At 48.2% G+C, this 20,343-nt stretch overlaps 1 protein-coding gene across 2 annotated transcripts; it reads right to left on the bottom strand.

The window, feature by feature from the left end:
• Positions 1-1,951: 1,951 nt before the first annotated feature.
• On the bottom strand, positions 1,952-19,711 carry LOC114769485 (sex comb on midleg-like protein 2). Of its 2 annotated transcripts, none has more exons than XM_028962543.1 (15): positions 19,599-19,711; positions 13,672-13,761; positions 13,508-13,579; positions 13,170-13,246; positions 12,845-13,079; positions 12,670-12,758; positions 11,666-11,909; positions 8,601-8,887; positions 8,387-8,510; positions 7,302-7,505; positions 7,052-7,213; positions 4,978-5,100; positions 4,517-4,735; positions 3,401-3,564; positions 1,952-2,571 (listed from the first exon to the last, which is right to left on the bottom strand). In XM_028962543.1, the coding sequence occupies exons 2-15, from the start codon at positions 13,691-13,693 to the stop codon at positions 2,446-2,448; spliced, it is 2,148 nt and encodes a 715-aa protein (XP_028818376.1). In that variant the 5' UTR covers positions 13,694-13,761; positions 19,599-19,711; the 3' UTR covers positions 1,952-2,445. The 2 variants fall into 2 exon arrangements, with proteins under 2 accessions (XP_028818376.1, XP_028818377.1); XM_028962544.1 differs by having other exon boundaries at positions 4,517-4,732.
• Between the last annotated feature and the right edge of the window lie 632 nt (positions 19,712-20,343).

Below are 20,343 nucleotides of genomic sequence, written 5' to 3'. Positions count from 1 at the left end.
GCGAGGATGAGTGAAATTGTCAGTGTTTGCCACGATCTTTCTCGTGTTCTGCATCTCTGCTGATTTACTGAAAACGAGAGGCCAGTTGTAGAGATGTTAAGATGCGCTTCGTACGCGCGCATGGTTTTGCACTGTGGACCTGCTGAATCCGGACTTTGGGCCCGCAGCTCGGAAAGGAACAGCCAATCGGACGAGGCCAACCAGTCGCGGTCCAGCTGCAACATGTTGTCCGGGTGTGGTCATGTGTGTGTGTGTGTGTGTTCATATTTATTTGATTTTAAACGTCATTCATTGATTAAGAAGAGAGAGCGCACCATTCCCTGGTAGAAAAACCGCTGAGCCAAAAGATAAAGGGGGATCATCGCCCCCTTACGTTCGGAAACCTTTTTACGAATGCGTTCTGTGTGAATTTATTTATGTCCCTGGACACTTGTTCTAATCGACACCAAGCGAGGCGTATTTTACTATTTAAGTATTGAATGGAGATTTTATACGGTTGACTGTAAACGCTGACTTCTGTTAACAGGCCGTTTCAGTGTTTGTTCCCAGATCTTGTGTTGAAATGCGTATGATGGGGTGTGTCGCCCTCTCATTACCCCATAATTAAAAGGTGATTGTATAAAACCCCGTGTGCTGACTCTGCTTTTCCACCCGCCATCCAGAATTTATTTTGGTGATAAAAGAAACGTGGTGAAAAAAATATATACGAAACGTACAAGGAGGAGGAATTTACGTCTTGTCTTTAATGTACTGTATGGCACGATATGTACTTAAAACAAAAATCACACAATTCAAAAGATTGACAGAAACTACTACAACAGGGGCAATTTGTTCACCGTCCTCAAAAAAGGACCTCAATTACAAAAAGTCTAAAGAAATGATGACTACTTTTAACCTGAGAGATTTGAAAGTAAAGCAAGGCATTTGAATGTAGTCGTTTCCAGGAACGCCTTGATCTCAGCTTGAAGTGTGGTATAAAGTATTAAAAGGCAGTATGAAATACATTGTCCACAATTCCCCTCTCCAAAACCCTTTTCACATTTCTACTTCTTCTTTTTTTTCTCTTTTTTTTAATATATATATAATATGTTTAAAATATTTTATTTTCTACAAAAAAATGTACATTCCTTTTGCTGACAATTATGGTTAAACCCATAATACATTGACAGAGCTCTGTTTTGTTGGTCGCGGTGATGGCGGTTGTGTTTAAAATCGCAGCCGGAAGCGTGCACCCCGCCGCGGCACGAAATAAATAAAGAGCACGACGAGAGTCCCCGTGTTCCTGTAAACAGGTCGATTTGCCGGAGCTGTGGAACCCCGCGCCACGTCCACCCGCAGGGGGCAGCTGCGACCCCGCGAACCGCTGACATAATGTAGAGTTCACCTTCCGAATCGGTCACAGGCGTCACGTGTATCCGAACAAAACTAACGAACAAACAAACAAACAAAAAAAAAAAAAAACGAAACGGAATATTCCGGAGTAAAACTAATAGAATGACTAAGCTACACATAAACACACACACACACACACACACACTATATATATATATATATATGTGTGTGTGTGTGTGTGTGTGTGTGTGTGTGTGAGTGTGTGTGTGTGAGAGTGTGTGTGTGTGAGAGTGTGTGTGTGTGTGTGTATATGTATATATATATCCATGAGAAAAAATCAGATTAAAAAAAAAAACGGTCTTTATGACATTCTGCGAGTGTTCGGTGTATCTACAGTAGCCGAGGGTCGAGGGAGCTTTGTACGGTTTCCGAGGCGCACCGACGTCTTTGCTTTCTGGGCCAAATCAGTTGCGCCGCAACGTCATACGAGAGTCGGACCCGTGTCACGTGACTCGACTGGGTGAGTAAAATATAAAGTGGATTTAAAAAGCCCGCGGGGTGAAATGGAAACGCGGCTGTCCGGTAGTGAGAGGCGTGAAGACTCGCCAAAAAAATGGTCTGAACTCGATTAAAGGGATTTTTTTTTTTTTTTTTTTTTGGCTTCAGACGATTAAAAATTCCGGCCGAGTGTCCCTTTAAAATGATGGGAAGGGGTGGGGTGTTTTACAGCTCCGCCCGAATGTCTGTACAATGCACACAAGTCTGTGCGTTCTCACACTTTTCAGTGGAAACCGTGAGTAAAGTATCGTAGCGGCCATTTTTTTTTTTTTTTTTTAAATCGCTGTCCATCTTTGGGGTTAAGTGGGGAAAGTCCAGTGCACAGGACACACCTCATGCTTTGGATCGGGGACGGGCGTGGTCGGCTCTGTGCTTTCTGATGCAGCTGATGAGGTAACGAGGTCCAGGACGCTCGCAGGGGATCTCCTGCGGCGTCTCCACGGGCATTCCCGGGAGACGCCGCGCTCGGCCACTACGGTCAACTGGCCCACTCCCCCTGCGGCACGCTTTTCCGGGGCGGTGGTCTGAGCGTATTGCCTTGCCGTGGCCGCCGGCCTAATGCTTCCCCTGCTTCAGCCTCTCGATGTGGTGGCAGAGTTTGAGCGCCGGGCCCAGCTTCAGTCCCATGTACTTCATCACCATGTCGCTGCGCAGGAGCATCAAGGCCTTGCCGTCGATCTCCTGCAGAACGGGCAAAAACCACAAGCAGCCATCAATGCTACGTGGTAGTAGTAGGGGTGGTGGTAGCCTAGTGGGTAACACACTCGCCTATGAACCAGACGTCCCGGGTTCAAATCCCACTTACTACCATTGTGTCCCTGAGCAAGACACTTAACCCTGAGTGTCTCCAGGGGGGGACTGTCCCTGTAACTACTGATTGTAAGTCGCTCTGGATAAGGGCGTCTGGTAAATGCTGTAAATGTAATGTAATGCTACATGCTAATGCTAGCTAAGCCACAGACACTCCTACTGGGCTGCTACTTTTCTATGCTAAGCTAACATGGTTTACATTAGTATCGTGCTAACTACTCTCAAGTCCTGTTGTGGTTTAAGAAGTGTTTGAGGGCAAAGAAATAAGACTGTACAGACTCTACATTTCCAATGTGTGCTGTTATCTGTACTTCAAAAGCATAAAAATGGAATTGTTAAGTTTTTGAAGAAAGGATAATGGTGGTAACATCTAAATCATTACATACACAGAAGCGTGTGTGTATTTCAGCGTGAAGGACTGAGCGTGATGTTCCCCAGAGACATTGTCCCGCCTGCCAGGTGAAGTCTAAACACAGAAAGCACGTGCCCCATTTCCCAGCAGCCCCTGGGCTTCTGCGTCGTGTCGCCCGCTCAGGGCCGCAGCCAAGCCCGCCGATGGTACACGGAATGGAAATTCATCAAGAGTAGGATACATTAAGAGCGTAAACACGCCGCGTCTTTATCTTCTGGAGGCCGAGGCCGCAGTGGGAGATGGATGGACACCACACACATACACGCACAGACACAGACTGTCCCTCACGTGCTTTCTGAAGAGCTCGGCGTGAGGGGCCAGCGCCGCGGGGTCGGCGTCGCGCACAAACTGCATGACTTCTTCTATGGACCAGGCGGAGGGGCTCCTCTGCGTCCCGCGAGGGCCGTCTCGCTCCCCGGACGCGGCCTCCGGGCCGGTGGTGGAACTGGCAGCTGAGGGGAAGGAGGCCAGGGCTCAGATTTATTACCGAAATCACTCACGCGCTGTATATGTTACACACTGCTGTCCGGCCCGAGCAAACACGGCGAGCAGACAGGCCGACTCCCGCCAGAAGAACTCGTGGGAACGCTTTAACCCCAGACGCACATAGTCCGTGTGCGCCACCCGGAGCCACTCGTCTCTGTCCTTTCTCTGTTTGTGTAAAGCGTCGTCGGGGGAAACGGCTCCATCTAAAGGCCCCTCCTCAGACCGAGCCTCGTTGGGGCCCGCGGCGAAACCTCAAATCGCACCTTATCTACGAGCCGCCGGGAGGCTGTGCAGGTTCGGACAGAGCGTTGGGGGTTTTGGGGGAGACGGAGCGGCTGTCGGGGCGTTCGGCCTGTTTCGGCTTCGCCCGCACGAGGATTTACAGCTACAGGTGCGACGAGGAAAGCTGCGGAGATAATTAATGCGAATTTACGACTCCACAAATTGCAACATGACACAGGAATGCGGACGGCACAACGCAACGTAGGGTGGTAGTAGCCTAGTGGGTAACACCGTTTCACACTCGCCTATGAACCAGAAGACCCAGGTTCAAACCCCACTTACTACCATCGTGTCCCTGAGCAAGACACTTAACCCTAAGTTGCTCCAGGGGGGGGACTGTCCCTGTAACTACTGATTGTAAGTCGCTCTGGATAAGGACATCTGATTAATGCTGTAAATGTAAATGTATGAACCAGAAGACCCAGGTTCAAACCCCACTTACTACCATCGTGTCCCTGAGCAAGACACTTAACCCTGAGTGTCTCCAGGGGGGGACTGTCACTGTCACTACTGATTGTAAGTCGCTCTGGATAAGGGTGTCTGGTAAATGCCGTAAATATAAATGTAAACGCACGCAGCCTGAACACGGCGACAGGGTTATGGGATCTCCATCTGATGGGCGGGGCCTTGGCTCACCTTCCACTCGTCTTTGGCTGCGTGCAGACGTAGGATCTGGGGGGTTGGACGAATGGCGCCGTAGGGGCGGCCCGTTGCCGGGGTAGTAAGGACTGCTGGGCGGGGCATACTCTGACGAGGTCCTCAGCGTCTGTGGGCGGGGTGTCATGGAGTTGGAGGCGGAGTCCATGAAGCGCTGCTCCTTTAAAAGGCTGTTCTCCTCGTGCGGAAGAGTCTCTGCTGGGGACAGGAGAAAGGGAATATTTAACACACACACACACACGTTACACAAGGAAACCACACACACTCTACATGTGCCCACTCACACACACACACAAACACCTGTGCCCAACAATCACCAGAATACAGGGTTCACAAGCAAAACATCCTTTTATTCGCTATTGTGGAGTGTTTTCTCAGACGTGAGCAGCCACTTGGGCGGAGCTGCGTGACCCCTGACCCGTGCAGGAAGCGGTGGGTACCTTCTGAGGGGTGGGCCTCCGTGCGCAGGAGTTTGGGCGACAGGGGGGCCGTGTAAGGAGGCGAGTCCCTGGAGATGCGCTTACCGACTCGGTTCAGCGACGCCTCCGACAGCTCCTCTTTGACTGTCACACACAAACAGGAGTATTGTGCAGTCAGCCTGCGCCATATTCACCAGACACATACACACACACACACACACACACACTGGTGGTAGTGGCCTAGTGGGTAACACACTCGCCTACAAACCAGAAGACCCAGGTTCAAATCCCACTTACTACCATCATGTCCCTGAGCAAGACACGTAACCCTGAGTGTCTCTGGGGGGACTGTCCCTGTCACTACGTACTACTCTACGTATATACAGGGAGTGCAGAATTATTAGGCAAGTTGTATTTTTGAGGAATAATTTTATTATTGAACAACAAAACCCAAAAAACTCAATAATATCAAAGCTCAATGTTTTTGTAGTTTGTTTTTATTTTTAGCTATTTTAGGGGGATATCTGTGTGTACAGGTAACTATTACTGTGCATAATTATTAGGCAACTTAACAAAAAACAAATATATACCCATTTCAATTATTTATTTTTACCCAGTGAAACCAATATAACATCTCCACATTCACAAATATACATTTCTGACATTCAAAAACAAAACAAAAACAAATCAGCGACAATTATATAGCCACCTTTCTTTGCAAGGACACTCAAAAGCCTGCCATCCATGGATTCTGTCAGTGTTTTGATCTGTTCACCATCAACATTGCGTGCAGCAGCAACCACAGCCTCCCAGACACTGTTCAGAGAGGTGTACTGTTTTCCCTCCTTGTAAATCTCACATTTGATGATGGACCACAGGTTCTCAATGGGGTTCAGATCAGGTGAACAAGGAGGCCATGTCATTAGTTTTTCTTCTTTTATACCCTTTCTTGCCAGCCACGCTGTGGAGTACTTGGACGCGTGTGATGGAGCATTGTCCTGCATGAAAATCATGTTTTTCTTGAAGGATGCAGACCACTGCTTGAAGAAGGTGTCTTCCAGAAACTGGCAGTAGGACTGGGAGTTGAGCTTGACTCCATCATCAACCCAAAAAGGCCCCACAAGCTCATCTTTGATGATACCAGCCCAAACCTAGTAGTCCACCTTCACCTTGCTGGCGTCTGAGTCAGACTGGAGCTCTCTGCCCTTTATCAATCCTGCCACGGGCCCATCTATCTGGCCCATCAAGACTCACTCTCATTTCATCAGTCCATAAAATCTTAGAAAAATCAGTCTTGAGATATTTCTTGGCCCAGTCTTGATGTTTCAGCTTGTGTGTCTTGTTCAGTGGTGGTCGTCTTTCAGCCTTTCTTACCTTGGCCATGTCTCTGAGTATTGCACACCTTGTGCTTTTGGGCACTCCAGTGATGTTGCAGCTCTGAAATATGGCCAAACTGGTGGCAAGTGGCATCTTGGCAGCTGCACGCTTGACTTTTCTCAGTTCATGGGCAGTTATTTTGCGCCTTGGTTTTTCCACACGCTTCTTGCGACCCTGTTGACTATTTTGAATGAAACGCTTGATTGTTCGATGATCACGCTTCAGAAGCTTTGCAATTTTAAGAGTGCTGCATCCCTCTGCAAGATATCTCACTATTTTTGACATTTCTGAGCCTGTCAAGTCCTTCTTTTGACCCATTTTGCCAAAGGAAAGGAAGTTGCCTAATAATAATGCACACCTGATATAGGGTGCTGATGTCATTAGACCACACCCCTTCTCATTACAGAGATGCACATCACCTAATATGCTTAATTGGTAGTAGGCTTTCGAGCCTATACAGCTTGGTGTAAGACAACATGCATGAAGAGGATGATGTGGAGAAAATACTCATTTGCCTAATAATTCTGCACTCCCTATAGGGTGGTTGTAGCCTAGTGGGTAACACACCTACGAACCAGAAGACCCAGGTTTGAACCCCACTTACTACCATCGTGAGTGTGTCCAGGGGGGGACTGTCCCTGTAACTACTGGTTGTAAGTTGCTCTGGATAAGGGCGTCTGGTAAATGCTGTACATGGCATGGTGGAGCAGCACCGTACCTGACTTGCTCCTGTCGTAGGAGGCGTAGGGGCCGAACGGCTGGCTGCTGAAGAGGTTGTCGCACTGCAGGTGGGAGCAGACCATCTCCAGGAAGCGCAGGACGAACGACGAGCTGGAGGCCATCGGCAGCTTCACCAGGCGGGTGCCGCCGTCCGTCCGCACTGCGGGAGAAGCGGCCAGAACAAGCGTGACCAACCCGACTCGTTTAAAAATCCTCCTACCGAATGAAACGGGACTGGGACGCGGCACCTCTGACAACCTCGCCTCCGTCCGACTGGCTCTGCAGGCACCCCAGCAGGACTTTGGGCTGGTAGGCGCAGTCCAGACAGGCCTGCACCGCCTGCTGCATGACCAGGCTGACCGGGCCGGGTCCGAAGTGGTCGGGCAGCCGCTGCACCTGCTTCCTGTCCAGGTGCGGCCCGCAGGTCCCGTGCTTGTTGACGTAGATGCACACTGGAAACGGAAGGACAGAACAGACACAATCCCAGATGTCTCTCGCCCCGCGTCGCACTCCGAGTAGGAGCGTTGATACTAAACTCATAACTGGTGCATCGGTGCCTCCAGGAATTTCGCAGATCGCAACAATTTACGCCAATCAGCGTGAATTACTTGTGTTTTGCACTTTCGTTTTTGCAATTTTGTCCTTTTGCAGGCTGATATTTAAAAAAAAAAACACTCACATCCGCTTCTCAGGAACTATTTTTACAAGTCGGCAACTGGCACGCCGATTGGCTGATGCAAAGGGTGGTAGTAGCCTAGTGGGGTAACACACTCTCCTATGAACCAGAAGACCCGGGTTCAAACCCCTCTTACTACCATTGTGTCCCTGAGCAAGACACTTAACCCTGAGTGTCTCCAGGGGGGGACGGTCCCTGTAACTACTGACTGTAAGTCGCTCTGGATAAGGGCGTCTGGTAAATGCCGTAAATGTAAATGCAAACATCACTATCGCTGGTCTCCTGCAACCGTTGTGGCAATCCACACCACCGGCACCCCATTTTTCTACCACAAAGCACTGATGCTCGAATCACCCTGACGGGGTCTCTTTTATTTCGGCAGTTTCACAGCAACCTTCCCCAGAAAAAAAAAACAAAAACGCTGCAACTTTTATTCGCAACTTTCCAGTACATTTGGAAATTTGGGAATTGCAGATCACAATGCACAAAGAAATCCCGATGCATCTGTTTAACGTTAACGCGATGGGACACTGATTTGCTCCAATGAGCAGAAGAAGATTGGTTCAGTCTGTGCAAACGAGGCTTAACGTTCACGTGAAGTCACGTATTAAAAACTCCTCTAGCTCCTCTGGTGCAGCAGGGCCACCAGCCGCTTACCTGTGGAGACCACCGAGGGTCCGGAGCCCGGCAGGTGCGGCCCCTCCTGAGACCCCAGAGAGCCGAGTAGCCTGGACTCCGACATGCCTGTGGGCACGATGCCGGGCAGCAGCTTGGGCTTCCTCTGAAACACACACACACATGCAGTTTCCAGGAACTACCCACAATGCCCTGCCATTCTGTCGCCGTTTCTGACCGGACTGGAACATCTCACCTTGCTGCCCGGCTTTGGTCCCCTCTTCTTGTGCGGGCGGGGTGCCAATGGTGTGGTGGGCGTGGTCACGCCAGGCATGTCCTGCTGGGAGGCGGAGTTCTGGGCGGCCGCAGCCGCCACGGCCTTCAGCAGGGCGATGGTCTCGCTCTTGGGGCGACGCCCGCGCACCCCCTTCCGCACTGGCAGAGGGGGCAGCGGAGTGGGGAGCCGGAATGATGACTGCATGGAGCGCCGGGTGGGTTTGGATGGGGACATGGTGGGGATGGACAAGTTCTTTGGGAGGGTGACTGTAAAAAAAAAAAAAAAAAAAAAAAAAAAATGTTAACATTTCAACAAATCAACTAACCGCCGTTGTCCATCTGAAAGCAGTAAAAAGTCGCCCCGGTGAACGACCAGGGGTGACCCCTCGCGAGTGCCCCTCTACAGTGTGCATAGGTGATAACATCTCCCATTACGAGCAGAATTTGCAGTAAGACGGAGCAGATGTGAGTATTAAAAAAGTAAAAAATGACGGAACGACAGGACGAGGGCGGTCCGTTTTAGAAAACGAGACAATAAGGGACGTGGCTTCAGAGAACTGCTCTTTAACGAGGCGAAGCCCCCGAACCCACTTTCGTGGCCCCGTCAGCCAAATTATACAGGCATATGGGACCAATCACGGCGACACGGCTCCATTTCCTCCTGACCCAGCGGCCCGGGGAGTGTGTAGCGTGTCTGTGGCCAGTGGGACAGTGTGTGTGTGTGTGTGTGTGTGTGTGTACGCGTCCATTAAAACGTCAGAACACCCCAGACGAGCTTGTTAGCGGCGGGCCCGGGACGGACGTGGCTGGGTCGGCGTCCAGTGCGGATTAGAACCACATGCCGAACTGGTACGGAACTTTACTGAGAGCCAGTAAACGCTGCGAATAAAAATTATTATTACCCAGAACGACAGCTACCATGTCGGCCATATTTAGGGTGGTAGCAGCCGAGTGGCCCAGAAGACTACAGAGTCACATTTACATTTACATTCATGGCATTTATCAGACGCCCTTATCCAGAGTGACTTACAATCAGTAGTTACAGGGACAGTCCCCCCCTGGAGACACTCAGGGTTAAGCGTACTGCTCAGGGACACAATGGTAGTAAGTGGGGTTTGAACCTGGGTCTTCTGGTTCATAGGCCAGTGTGTCACCCCTAAGCTACCACCACCCAACACAGGTTCGAATCCCATCGTGTCCCTGAGCAAGACCCTGAGTGTCTCCAGGGGGGACTAAGTCGCTCTGGATAAGAGTGTCTGATAAATGCCATAAATGTAAATATTTACATTCTCTACTGTGATCAGATTTCTTAATTACGTCTTCATCCATCCAGTTTCACACCTTCACACCGCATTTACAATGAAAAAAAATAACAAAGAGGATTAAGCACCACTGCACTGATATTTGGTCGGACCGTTTTGTATAGATTGCATTGCATCGTTACCGCACTGTTCAAAAAGCCATTATGATGCATTCTACACTGTGTGATCAATCAAAAAATATATACAAGCAAATGGGAGATATGCACGAAAATCCGAACGCATGAAACGTGCGAAATAAACGGCCCGGAAACTTCGGGAAACTCACCGCGCAGAGCCGAAAAAACAGAGGCGCGAACAACCGGGACAGATCCGCCTGGCAGAGGGGCGGGAGGAAGCCCGGAGGAGGGGGCTGGGAGGCGGGCTCCAGGATAAACAAGCAGCAGGACCCCCAGATGGGAGATTTTTTTTTTTTTTTTTAAAAAGGTGTGTCTCTACGTAAGAGAGTAAAAGCCCCACCGGCACAGGAGAGGTGCGGTCTACTTACGATGTAATAATTCTTTAATGAAGCAGGTTTATTTGACGTTGGTGCAGGAACCAGGTCAGAAGTTTTTTGTTTTTTTTTCACCCAGGAATGAAAAAAAAAAATTCTGCAACTGTCCTAATGCCACAATATTTTGTAGAATTCCACCTAAGGCACGTGGATGGTTTGGATGGAATAACTACATGGAAGAATTACATCCAACTTTTTCTCTCTGTTTCATTGTTCAAGGAAAGTAATCAAATACTTTCAACTGAAATACTGAAAAACTGAAAATTACCACTGAAAATTTGTATTTTAAGAAAATTTGTAATTTAAGTATCCTGTCATTTAATTGTAATGACTGTTCTGTGAAAACATACGCGGCATGAGGTAATAAATAGCATATTTATTTAGTACTTTAATACAAATTTATTCGGTGCATGTAACTTTTCTACTTACACGTATATATATACACATTTATTAATTTAAAGACTTTCTCTTACAGTAAAAATGCATTCGCGGTGGATTCATAAAATCTGAATATGCACCATATTCATCAAATATTCTAAATATTCCACGCAGTGGACCAGTAAATGCAGACGTTAAACGCAAGCTGAAGGGCAGTTTCACGAGAATATTTACACATTCGTCACCGCCGTCGGTTCTGTAACGGGGACAATGGAGTCAAGGCGGCGGAGGCGGTAATGTCTGACAGGAGAGACCACACCCTCCCTGGGTTCAGCGGGATGAAAAATGTGATCGCAGCCCTCGTTTAGAACCCCGAACCTCTGGAACGCTGCGGAACATCAGACAACCTTCGAAAAAGTCGCAAGCTTTAAAACTAACGGCTTTCTAATTAAATACAGAAGCGCGCTGCACGGCAGAAAAACATTTATTATGGAGGCAGTGTGTGTGTGTGTGTGTGTGTGTGTGTGTGTGTCCCTCATCTACATCACTAATAAAGAAACATGATTAACGCCCTGTTCTGGCACAACATGGACGGTTTTAATACCAATGATTTATGAGTACGGAATAAAGCGGCCGCATTCTAACCGAGCTGGAAAAAAACAACGTGCTGAGCGTGTCCCCGTATCTGTGACCCATTTCCCATGACGCACTGCAACCCTGTGAGGAGATCCTCGCTTTCCAGGCCAAAATGACAGATCAGCGAGCAGCGGCGATAATTACGGCCGTAATTACCAGGCAATTACTGTCAGGGGGAACGCGCTTGGCGCTCGCCGCCGCCCCCCGGTGGAGACTCACCGCTGTTGCCGGGCGGCTGCAGGCTGTGTTTGGTCAGCGAGCACCAGCCCACGGGGAAGACGTCCCGGGAGTCGTAGCGGCACCAGTAGTCGAACGCCCCCCGCCATCCGTCGAACATGACGAAGACCTCGTCCCCCTTCACCTCGCCGATGGTGGCGGGGCAGATGAGGTAGGGGTTCTTCTTGTCCACGGCCTCCAGCTTCATGCCAGGCTTGAAGGCGTTCATGGTGGGCTTCGGCGGCTCCTGCAGCCACGCAGCGGTTAAACAAGCAGAAAAAGCAAATCCAGAGGAGGCGTCAAAACCACTCAAATTGGGACAGCGAGACAAGATGAGGACGACATTTTCCCCATTATGGCCGACCCTCACAGTTTCCACTCCATGGTGGGTGGTAGTAGCCTAGTGGGTAACACACTCGCCTATGAACCAGAAGACCCAGGTTCTAACCCCACTCACTACCATCGTGTCCCTGAGTAAGACACTTAACCCTGAGTGTCTCCAGGGGGGGGACTGTCCCTGTAACTACTGTCCCTGTAACGCTCTGGATAAGGGCTTCTGGTAAATGCTGTAAATGTAAACGTAAAAGGTGACTGGTTTCACGTTGGTTTCATTTTTTTATTTTGTAGTCAAATTTCTCAAAACAATTCCTTTTCCCAAAAAGAAGACCAAAATGGAAGTCTTAGCAAAATGGAATTTTAGACTTCTTAAAGTGTGATTGTTGGAGATTTTAATGACCAGCAGAAACCATGAACATGATAATAACTTAACTAACAATGCAGCTACAATTCTTTATATAACAGGGAAGAAAAAGTTATCATAAGGGAATAAAGCCACATTTCAACTTAACCCCATGGATGTGTCCATCCATTTTAAAAATGGACAATTTAAACCAAAAAGACAAAAAGGGACAATTTCAGTTACGACTTTCTGGAAGAACGCCTGAACGACAATTCCAACTCTACAATATTTCAGAACAGCAGCATGCAGCAAGATTTGGGTTTTTTACCTTTTTAAAGGCCACAGCAGGAGCCATCTCAGCACCGTTTAACGTTCTTAAAAGGAACATCGGCCAGGAGGAAGCGTTCATTCGGAATCCTAAATGCAGCAGATCCCAGATCAGCACGGAATGCAGGCAGACACGTTAGAAAAGACAGCAGATGCCCATGATGCTCTGCTCCTACCAAGCGGCGGCTGCAGCATGTCCCCGTTCTTCTCACACGTGCCGATGGGCTGGATGTCGGACGAGTCCACCAGGCGCCAGAAGTCGTTGGTGTTGTCGCTGCCGTCCAGGCGGAGGCGGAGCCGGATGCCCGTCATGCCCATCACCGTGGCGATGCAGACAGAGGTGGAGTTCCGGGGGTCGCGGGCCTCCAGTTTCATGCCTGCCTTAAAGTCGTTGGTGGGCGGGACTCTGGACTGTAGACACAGAGGAGGCGTTAACAGTAAAACGGTGAGCCGACACGAGCCGATCCAGCGGGAGGTTCGAGGGCCTGAACTATCACGTACCTGCCGGAAGCAGCTTGGCGGAGCCGGTGCGGATGACGTCTCTTTGAGGTACTCCTCCCACGTAAACAATTCCGGAGCTGTAGACGAAAAATAAAATGAAAGACCGTACTGGCTGCGTTAACGATCTACTCCAAATTACGATTAAACATGCAGATTGATCATGGTTGACACCGCGTGTCAGAAGGGGCGGGGCCTGCGTGGAAAGAAGCAGAGAAGCGAAGCAGGAGTCCAGCCCTCCTGAGCTGCATTCGGATTCATTTTGACACCTGCAGATGGCGCTGCAGGCCGAGGAATGCCCAACTAGGAGCCAGATTTGCAGAAAAAGAGCCTCCACCCACCTTTAACCGGCGACGAGGGTCCCGTTAGAGGCGTACTCCTCCCTGCCTTCTCCTTCCTGCCGTCCTTCTGATCTGGAAATCAAATCAGGGACATGACTGAGCATCGTCTGGACCGACCGGCTCCCTCACCAGGCGGACTGGTCGGCCCGCTGGGACTCGTTTACCTTTGAGAGCCGTCCTGCCCATGTTGGCCGATGGATGCAGAACCTTCTCAGGTGTTCCCAGTCTGTTTACTTCCAGAGTTCCCAGTACTCCTGAGAAGGACGAGGAGAAGTCAGGTCCTACAGTACAGTGCCTATAGTGAAATACACGTGCTCCTGACTCCTGAATAACGCCGTTAAAATAAAAAATAAAACCATGGTTACAACACCGTTACGATACTGATAACAACATGCAGCACATTGCTGTAACGACGGTGAGGGGCGGGACAACGGCATAGGTGATAACGATTGGCTGAAGTTAAACTTCATGGTAAGCCGACCAGAGCCAGAGGTGGGCGGGTGTTTCATCAAACTAGCGGACAAAAAGGTGGAAGTTGATATCAGCACGTGTGTTCTGTTAAAGAAGGAGGCGGAGCCACAGCAGCCACATTTCTTACATTTTAACGTAACTAGTTACTTTTATGACGCTATTGTATATATTCCGAAAGAACTAGTAACTATTAGGCTTGTCATGATACTGAATTTTCAAACTCGATACTGATAGTAAGAATGGTAATCGATGCTTCACACTAGTTTTGGAACTTTTTTATAATATTTTTTTAATAAATAAAACGTTCTTGAGCCAAACTAAAAAAAAGTGAAAAATAAATGCACGTTGAGCCATTACAGCTCCACAGGTCTGAATAAAATGATAAAATCGGAGCCTGAACCCGACCCTGAACAGAAGTATTTCCAGACAGTATTTCCAAGCTTGGTGCTGCAGAATCATGTTTAACGTGTGCCTCTCATTGGGACCTGCAGGTAGCCGGGGGACGGGGCTGCCCGCTGTAATGCCTGTTGAAAATGATTGTAGTCGCAATTTCCGTGAACCGGCAGATGCAATACAGGAATTTAAGTATCAATATCAGTGCTAATTGGTATTGAAATCGATACCAAACTGTAGTATCAATTCATTTGTTTTGACAACTATAGTAACTATAACTTTTACTTACTAACTAGTTAGTTACCAACCAGTTACTATAATTTTCTCAAGATACAAATCAACCACATATTAATACACAACAATGCATCAGAAATCAGCGCTGATCTTGACGGTGCTACAGTATGGTGCTACAGCCCTCCTCCATGTGTAGGCATGACTGTGCACCGAGTAAACGGGGAGGGTTGCATCCGGAATGGCACCCGGCGTATAACTTTTCCCAGGTCCGCTGTGATAACCCCTGACGGGGAGAACCCGAAGAAGGATATGCAGCAAAAAATGTATAATTTGCTGTCTTCAAAGATAACTTTGTGAGAGCTGAGCTGCGAAACTCTGGTAAGTTCTGAGAAGAACAATGAGCTCCTCAAGAAGATGGCCAAAGAAAAGCACTACGGACCTGATGCCAAGGATCCTTGCATCACATCACAGTGTCCAGCCATTACATTCCTGTTCCGTACAACCCTTGCGGAAAATATACATACAATACAAACTTTTCATTGTAAAGAAAAGAATACAAATGAACCATGTGTCTTGTTCTGAAATGAGTCTTTAAACTTTTCTTTATTTTTAAGGACCCTCATTTAACCCGGCACAAGAACCCTGAACCTACAGTTCTGGCCATAGAGGAGGGAATTCATTCAATAATTATTCTGTCCAAAGTTATTAAAACATTATTTATGTTCGTGGCTAATATGGAAAATTCAAGGCAACCGACTGCAAAGCATTTTTAGGTTCCCTCACCTCCATGTGGTATTTTGCAGCGCATATATTTCTAATGCATAAACATACATTTCTAATATTTCTACATGAACAATAGATTTCGAATGCCCTTTATACTGCGTTATTATTACACAGATGCATAGCCCACAAAAGTGGGTGTGTCGCATGCGACAGCGTCTACAGAATCATGCAAATATTGCAAATATAGAAAATAATTCATCCTGGGACTCTGGACCTGTGGGTGAACTTTGCGGCGTAATTCTGGCCACTCGAAACTTCAACAAAGGGAACCAATCAGGTAGTTCCTGACTCAAGACTGTTATTACATATGTAGGACGCTGGAAGTGAAGCGGGTTCTGGCCTATATGCAATTTCAGGCCTGGAAACGACTTATATAGGCCACGGCACGTCCAGGACCAAATTAATCCGAATCGGATCTCCGTCAGAAAGTAGAAACTATCTGAATCAGCTGCAGCTGAAAACTGGACGTCATGATCATTGTGCAGCCACGTCCTGAAGATCTGGGAAACAGGAAAACGTCAGCAAACTGGTGTGGCCACCAAATCTTCCTCTGCCCCGGGTCTAGGATCAGAAGTGTCTCAAAAAGACGAAAAAACAGGGGAAACATAAAAGTGACAATTGGCCGCCACACAAACTCTTTGCTCCTTCATCTCTGCCTCACATCTACATTTTCACGTCAGTAGCCCTTACCCAGAGCACCTTACAATCAGTAGTGACATGGACAGTCCCCCCTGGAGACACTCAGGGTTAAGTGTCTTGCTCAAGGACACAATGGTAGTAAGTGGGGCTTGAACCTGGGTTCATAAACGAGTGTCTAACCCACCACCTCACAACTCTCCTTTTGGCCACACCCTTCTCGGTCACAAGCTCTGTCACACCCCGTCACTACTTTGAACCCTCTGCCTTGCTCTATCATGATATTTTATGTGGTGATATAATATTGATACAGGGACACCAGATATTTAGTCCACCAGGTGGTGTTGTCGAGCATTTTCTTGAGTGGGCAGTGGTGGCCTAGCGGGTAAGAAAGTGGACCCGTAATCGGAAGGCTGAAGGTTTGACTCCCGGACCACCGAGGTGCCCTTCATGAAGGTACCGTCCCCACACACTGCTCCCCGGGCGCCTGTCATGGCTGCCCACTGCTCCCCAAGGGTGATGGTTAAAAGCGGAGGTGTCACCGTGTGCTGTGTTTGCCGTGCTTCACAATGACAATCACTCCACTTTAACTTTAGAGGTGAATCAGTAGGCGACTACAACCTCCACTCCTGTAGGTGGCGCTGTATATCTGGTTACTTTGAATTACTGCTCTTAGATTTTCACTGAACTGTAGAATATCGCAGTATGTACAGCATCACAAAATATCGTCTAAGTCAACTTTATTGTCATCTCACTATATACCAGTACACGGAGAGACGAGATTGCGAAGCTTTGGAGATTCACAGTGTGCAAAATGTCAAATAACACACAACACAAAAACATGACGCACAAGGACATTGTCCACAAGGACATTGTGCGCTGTCCCATAAAATAGTGCATGTCGAGACAAACAGGCAGACAATAAGAAGCAATATATACCGTGAGGTCAATGCCAACACACAGCCCTACGCCACGTTCACCCCCTCAAAAATATGCTACTAGGTTAGAGTTTTTGCCGATATTTCTCATTTTAAATGCAGACCCCATGTTGTCCAGAATGTCTCCATCTCCCCCTGCCCCCCGGCTATCTGCCAGGCTACTCCAGAACATCAAAAGAATTCCAGCTCTTCCCACTCCCTCCAGAGAACCTTCCTTTGATACCCTGGGCCTCCCCAGACCGCGAGCGCCGCAACGAGAAAAAAAAACAGTCCCGGGAACGCCAGTGTTGGACCGGCAGCCCCACCCCCCAAAGTTCCACAGCAGCTTAATGAGGAACCGTCCTGTTCTACATTTGTAGAACGCGGGGGAACTTTTTGTGTACCGTGGTAATTATAATGAAGTGAAAATGTAGGCCAATGACTGTCCCTACGAGGGGAGCAGACATGGGAGGGTTTCCACCGTTTCCACTGACTCGGTCTCCTTCTGCCTGTTCTGCCCACGAGTCGTCACTTTGATGAGTCACGTGACCTTTAGGGGTGGAGGTGGCATCACAGTCACCTCCCAGGACAAGTTCTCCTGACGGGGGAAATTCTGTCTGCGTCAATCTCAATATCCAGCCAATCACAGCTGAGGACGGTCCCGTAATTTGAGGTCTGAAGGACACGTTCCCGCCACCCCAGCCAGGCCACAGACAGTGTGGGAGGTCCAGACCGGCACTGGGGCAGCCCACCACCAGAAGTACGTCTGTCCACATGTCAGTCACAAGAAGGACTTCCCCAGATGAACCATTGTTTCTACTACAGTCATTTACATTTACAGCCCTTATATCCAGAGCGACTTACAATCAGTAGTTACAGGGACAGTCCCCCCTGGAGACACTCAGGGTTCAGTGTCTTGCTCAGGGACACGATGGTAGTAAGTGGGGTTTGAACCTGCGTCTTCTGGTTCATCGGCGAGTGTGTTACCCTTGATGAAGGTACCGTCCCCACACAGTGCCTCCCGGGCGCCTGTCATGGCTGCTCACTAAGGGTGAGGGTTAAATAAAGAGGACACGTTTCACCGTGTCACAGTGTGCTGTGCTGTATATCACAGTACCTAAAAACAATCACTTTCACTTCAATTGATTAAGGAGAAAAGGGTTGAAATCGGTCATCAAATATCCTTCTGCTGAAAAATGTGTGATGACAGATTGAGATTTTTGATTTTTAGGCTTAAACTTGATTCTATGGGCAAATTTTAGTCCTGACAAGTCAAGAAAATAAAGTTCTTATTAGTTTAGATGACTAAACTACACCTCCCATTTGTTTCGTAGATTATTTTTTTTATAGTGATTGAGTAATTAATAGTAATGCAAATCATTTGCAAAAGAACATATGTCATGACATGACTGTGCATTCGATCATATAATTTTTAACACTGAATTGTCGCAGACCAAGAACAATTTCAATTAAGGATGTAACGGCCAACAATGATAACTGGCAAATAACTATCCGATCGTTCCCAGCAACAAAAAATATATATATTTTCCTGTGCTGGCGAGTGCATGGCAAGTGAAAAAAAAAAAAAAAAAAGAGGGGGGGGAGATCATTAGAAATAACCAATTAATGCCTGTTGAGAAATCACTCACACACACACAAAAAAAAAAGATTAATAAGCTATTAACTGTGCAATTAACTGGAGAAGCAGAGTAGAGAAAGGCGTGTTGAAATGGGAACGGGACGGTGCCGGAGACGAGGAGGGGAAGCTCGTCCCGGCGGAGACGGCAGCGCGGGAGGAATTAAAAGAGAATCTGCGAGTGCCACCGGGGGGGTTGGAATATTAAGAGGTTGCATCTCCGGGGAGTCTGGATGGGAGTGTGTGTGTGTGTGTGTGTGTGTGTGTGTGTGTGTGTGTGCTTTTCCACAACATTCCTGCTCCATTCTCAGGTAACGTCTGGACATTAAACTGAATGCTGAACGACAGATGGTGCCGTTTATAACAAATCCAGACTGTTCTGATACGACTTCGGATCAAGTGCTTCTGTTTTTTTTATTGCGAGTATGAATTCGATGACCAGGGGTATTACATTAATTACATCATAAAACGTGGGTAATAAAAAGGACAAAGTCACATGGTCGTGTTTAAAATATGAAAGGAAGTAAACACGCAGCAGAAAGTTGAAACGTGGACCGACTCACGTGTCACACGAAGTGTTCTGAACGCTTAATATTCCTGCCTGGCCGCCTTCATAACGCCCCTCTCCATCATGAGAATGACAATAGTAACAACAACGCCCCAGTTACACGCCACGTTTTACACTGTGCTTGCGTATTAACCCAGAATCCCATTCATTAAATTACAAACTACTCTCCCGGTATCCGACACAAGATAAGCAGGTCAGAACGATCGAGTTGATTGTTCGGGCTCCTCCTCGCCACGCAGCGAGACGGAGATCGTAGTTCGGGGGGAAACGGAGCCCGAAATGTGGGACGACTGGGTGAAGTGTTGACAAAAAAAATACACACACACACACACACACACACACACAGCATCCGCCCAACGGGAGCGCTGCGCCGGCGACACGGCGACCCGGCGGAACGGCGGCTGCGGTACGAAACGCGCCGCGGCGGCGGCGGTGGCGTTCAGGAGCACTTACCGTCGCGATCTTTATCGAAATACGGGCAGGTCCCAGCACTTTCCGTCAGACTTCAGCCGCCATGTTTCGTCGCGCTGTGCGCATGCGCGGCCCGGGGCAGCGTGACGTGTTCGCTTTTCCACGCAGCGCGTTCTGTTACAGTAAAGGGGCGCCGCCCACCAAATAGTACAAAAACACGCATGCACACTTACAAAAAACACACATACACACTTACAAATCAACATTCTACCTCGTTCTGTTACAGTAAAGGGACGCTGCCCACCAACTAGTACAAAAACACGCATGCACACTTACAAAAAACACACATACACACTTACAAATCAACATTCTACCTCGTTCTGTTACAGTAAAGGGACGCTGCCCACCAACTAGTACAAAAACACGCATGCACACATACACTGCCAAACATGGAGGCACACACAGCTGAGTAAATAGTCGAACAAACAATCCAATACACCACAGTGTTTGTGGTTATGTGCAATTCTTATAGGCCAAAATTCGGAAACTATGAATGAACACGTTATGTACTTATGTACAAAAAGTGGAGACCTGACCTCCACAGTCACCGGACCTGAACCCAGTCCAGATGGTTTGGGGTGAGCTGGACCCCAACAAGTGCTAAACACCTCTGGTGTTGAACTCCTTCAAGACTGTTGGAGAAGCATTTCAGGTGACGACCTCTTGAAGCTCATGGAGAGAATGCCAAGAGTGTGCAAAGCAGTAATCAGAGCAAAGAAACTAGAAT

Source organism: Denticeps clupeoides, chromosome 19 (assembly GCF_900700375.1).
Source record: "Denticeps clupeoides chromosome 19, fDenClu1.1, whole genome shotgun sequence".
NCBI classification, from domain to species: Eukaryota; Metazoa; Chordata; class Actinopteri; order Clupeiformes; family Denticipitidae; genus Denticeps; species Denticeps clupeoides.
The sequence above is the reverse complement of the archived record's forward strand: the minus strand, read 5'-3'. Positions and strand labels throughout refer to the sequence as shown.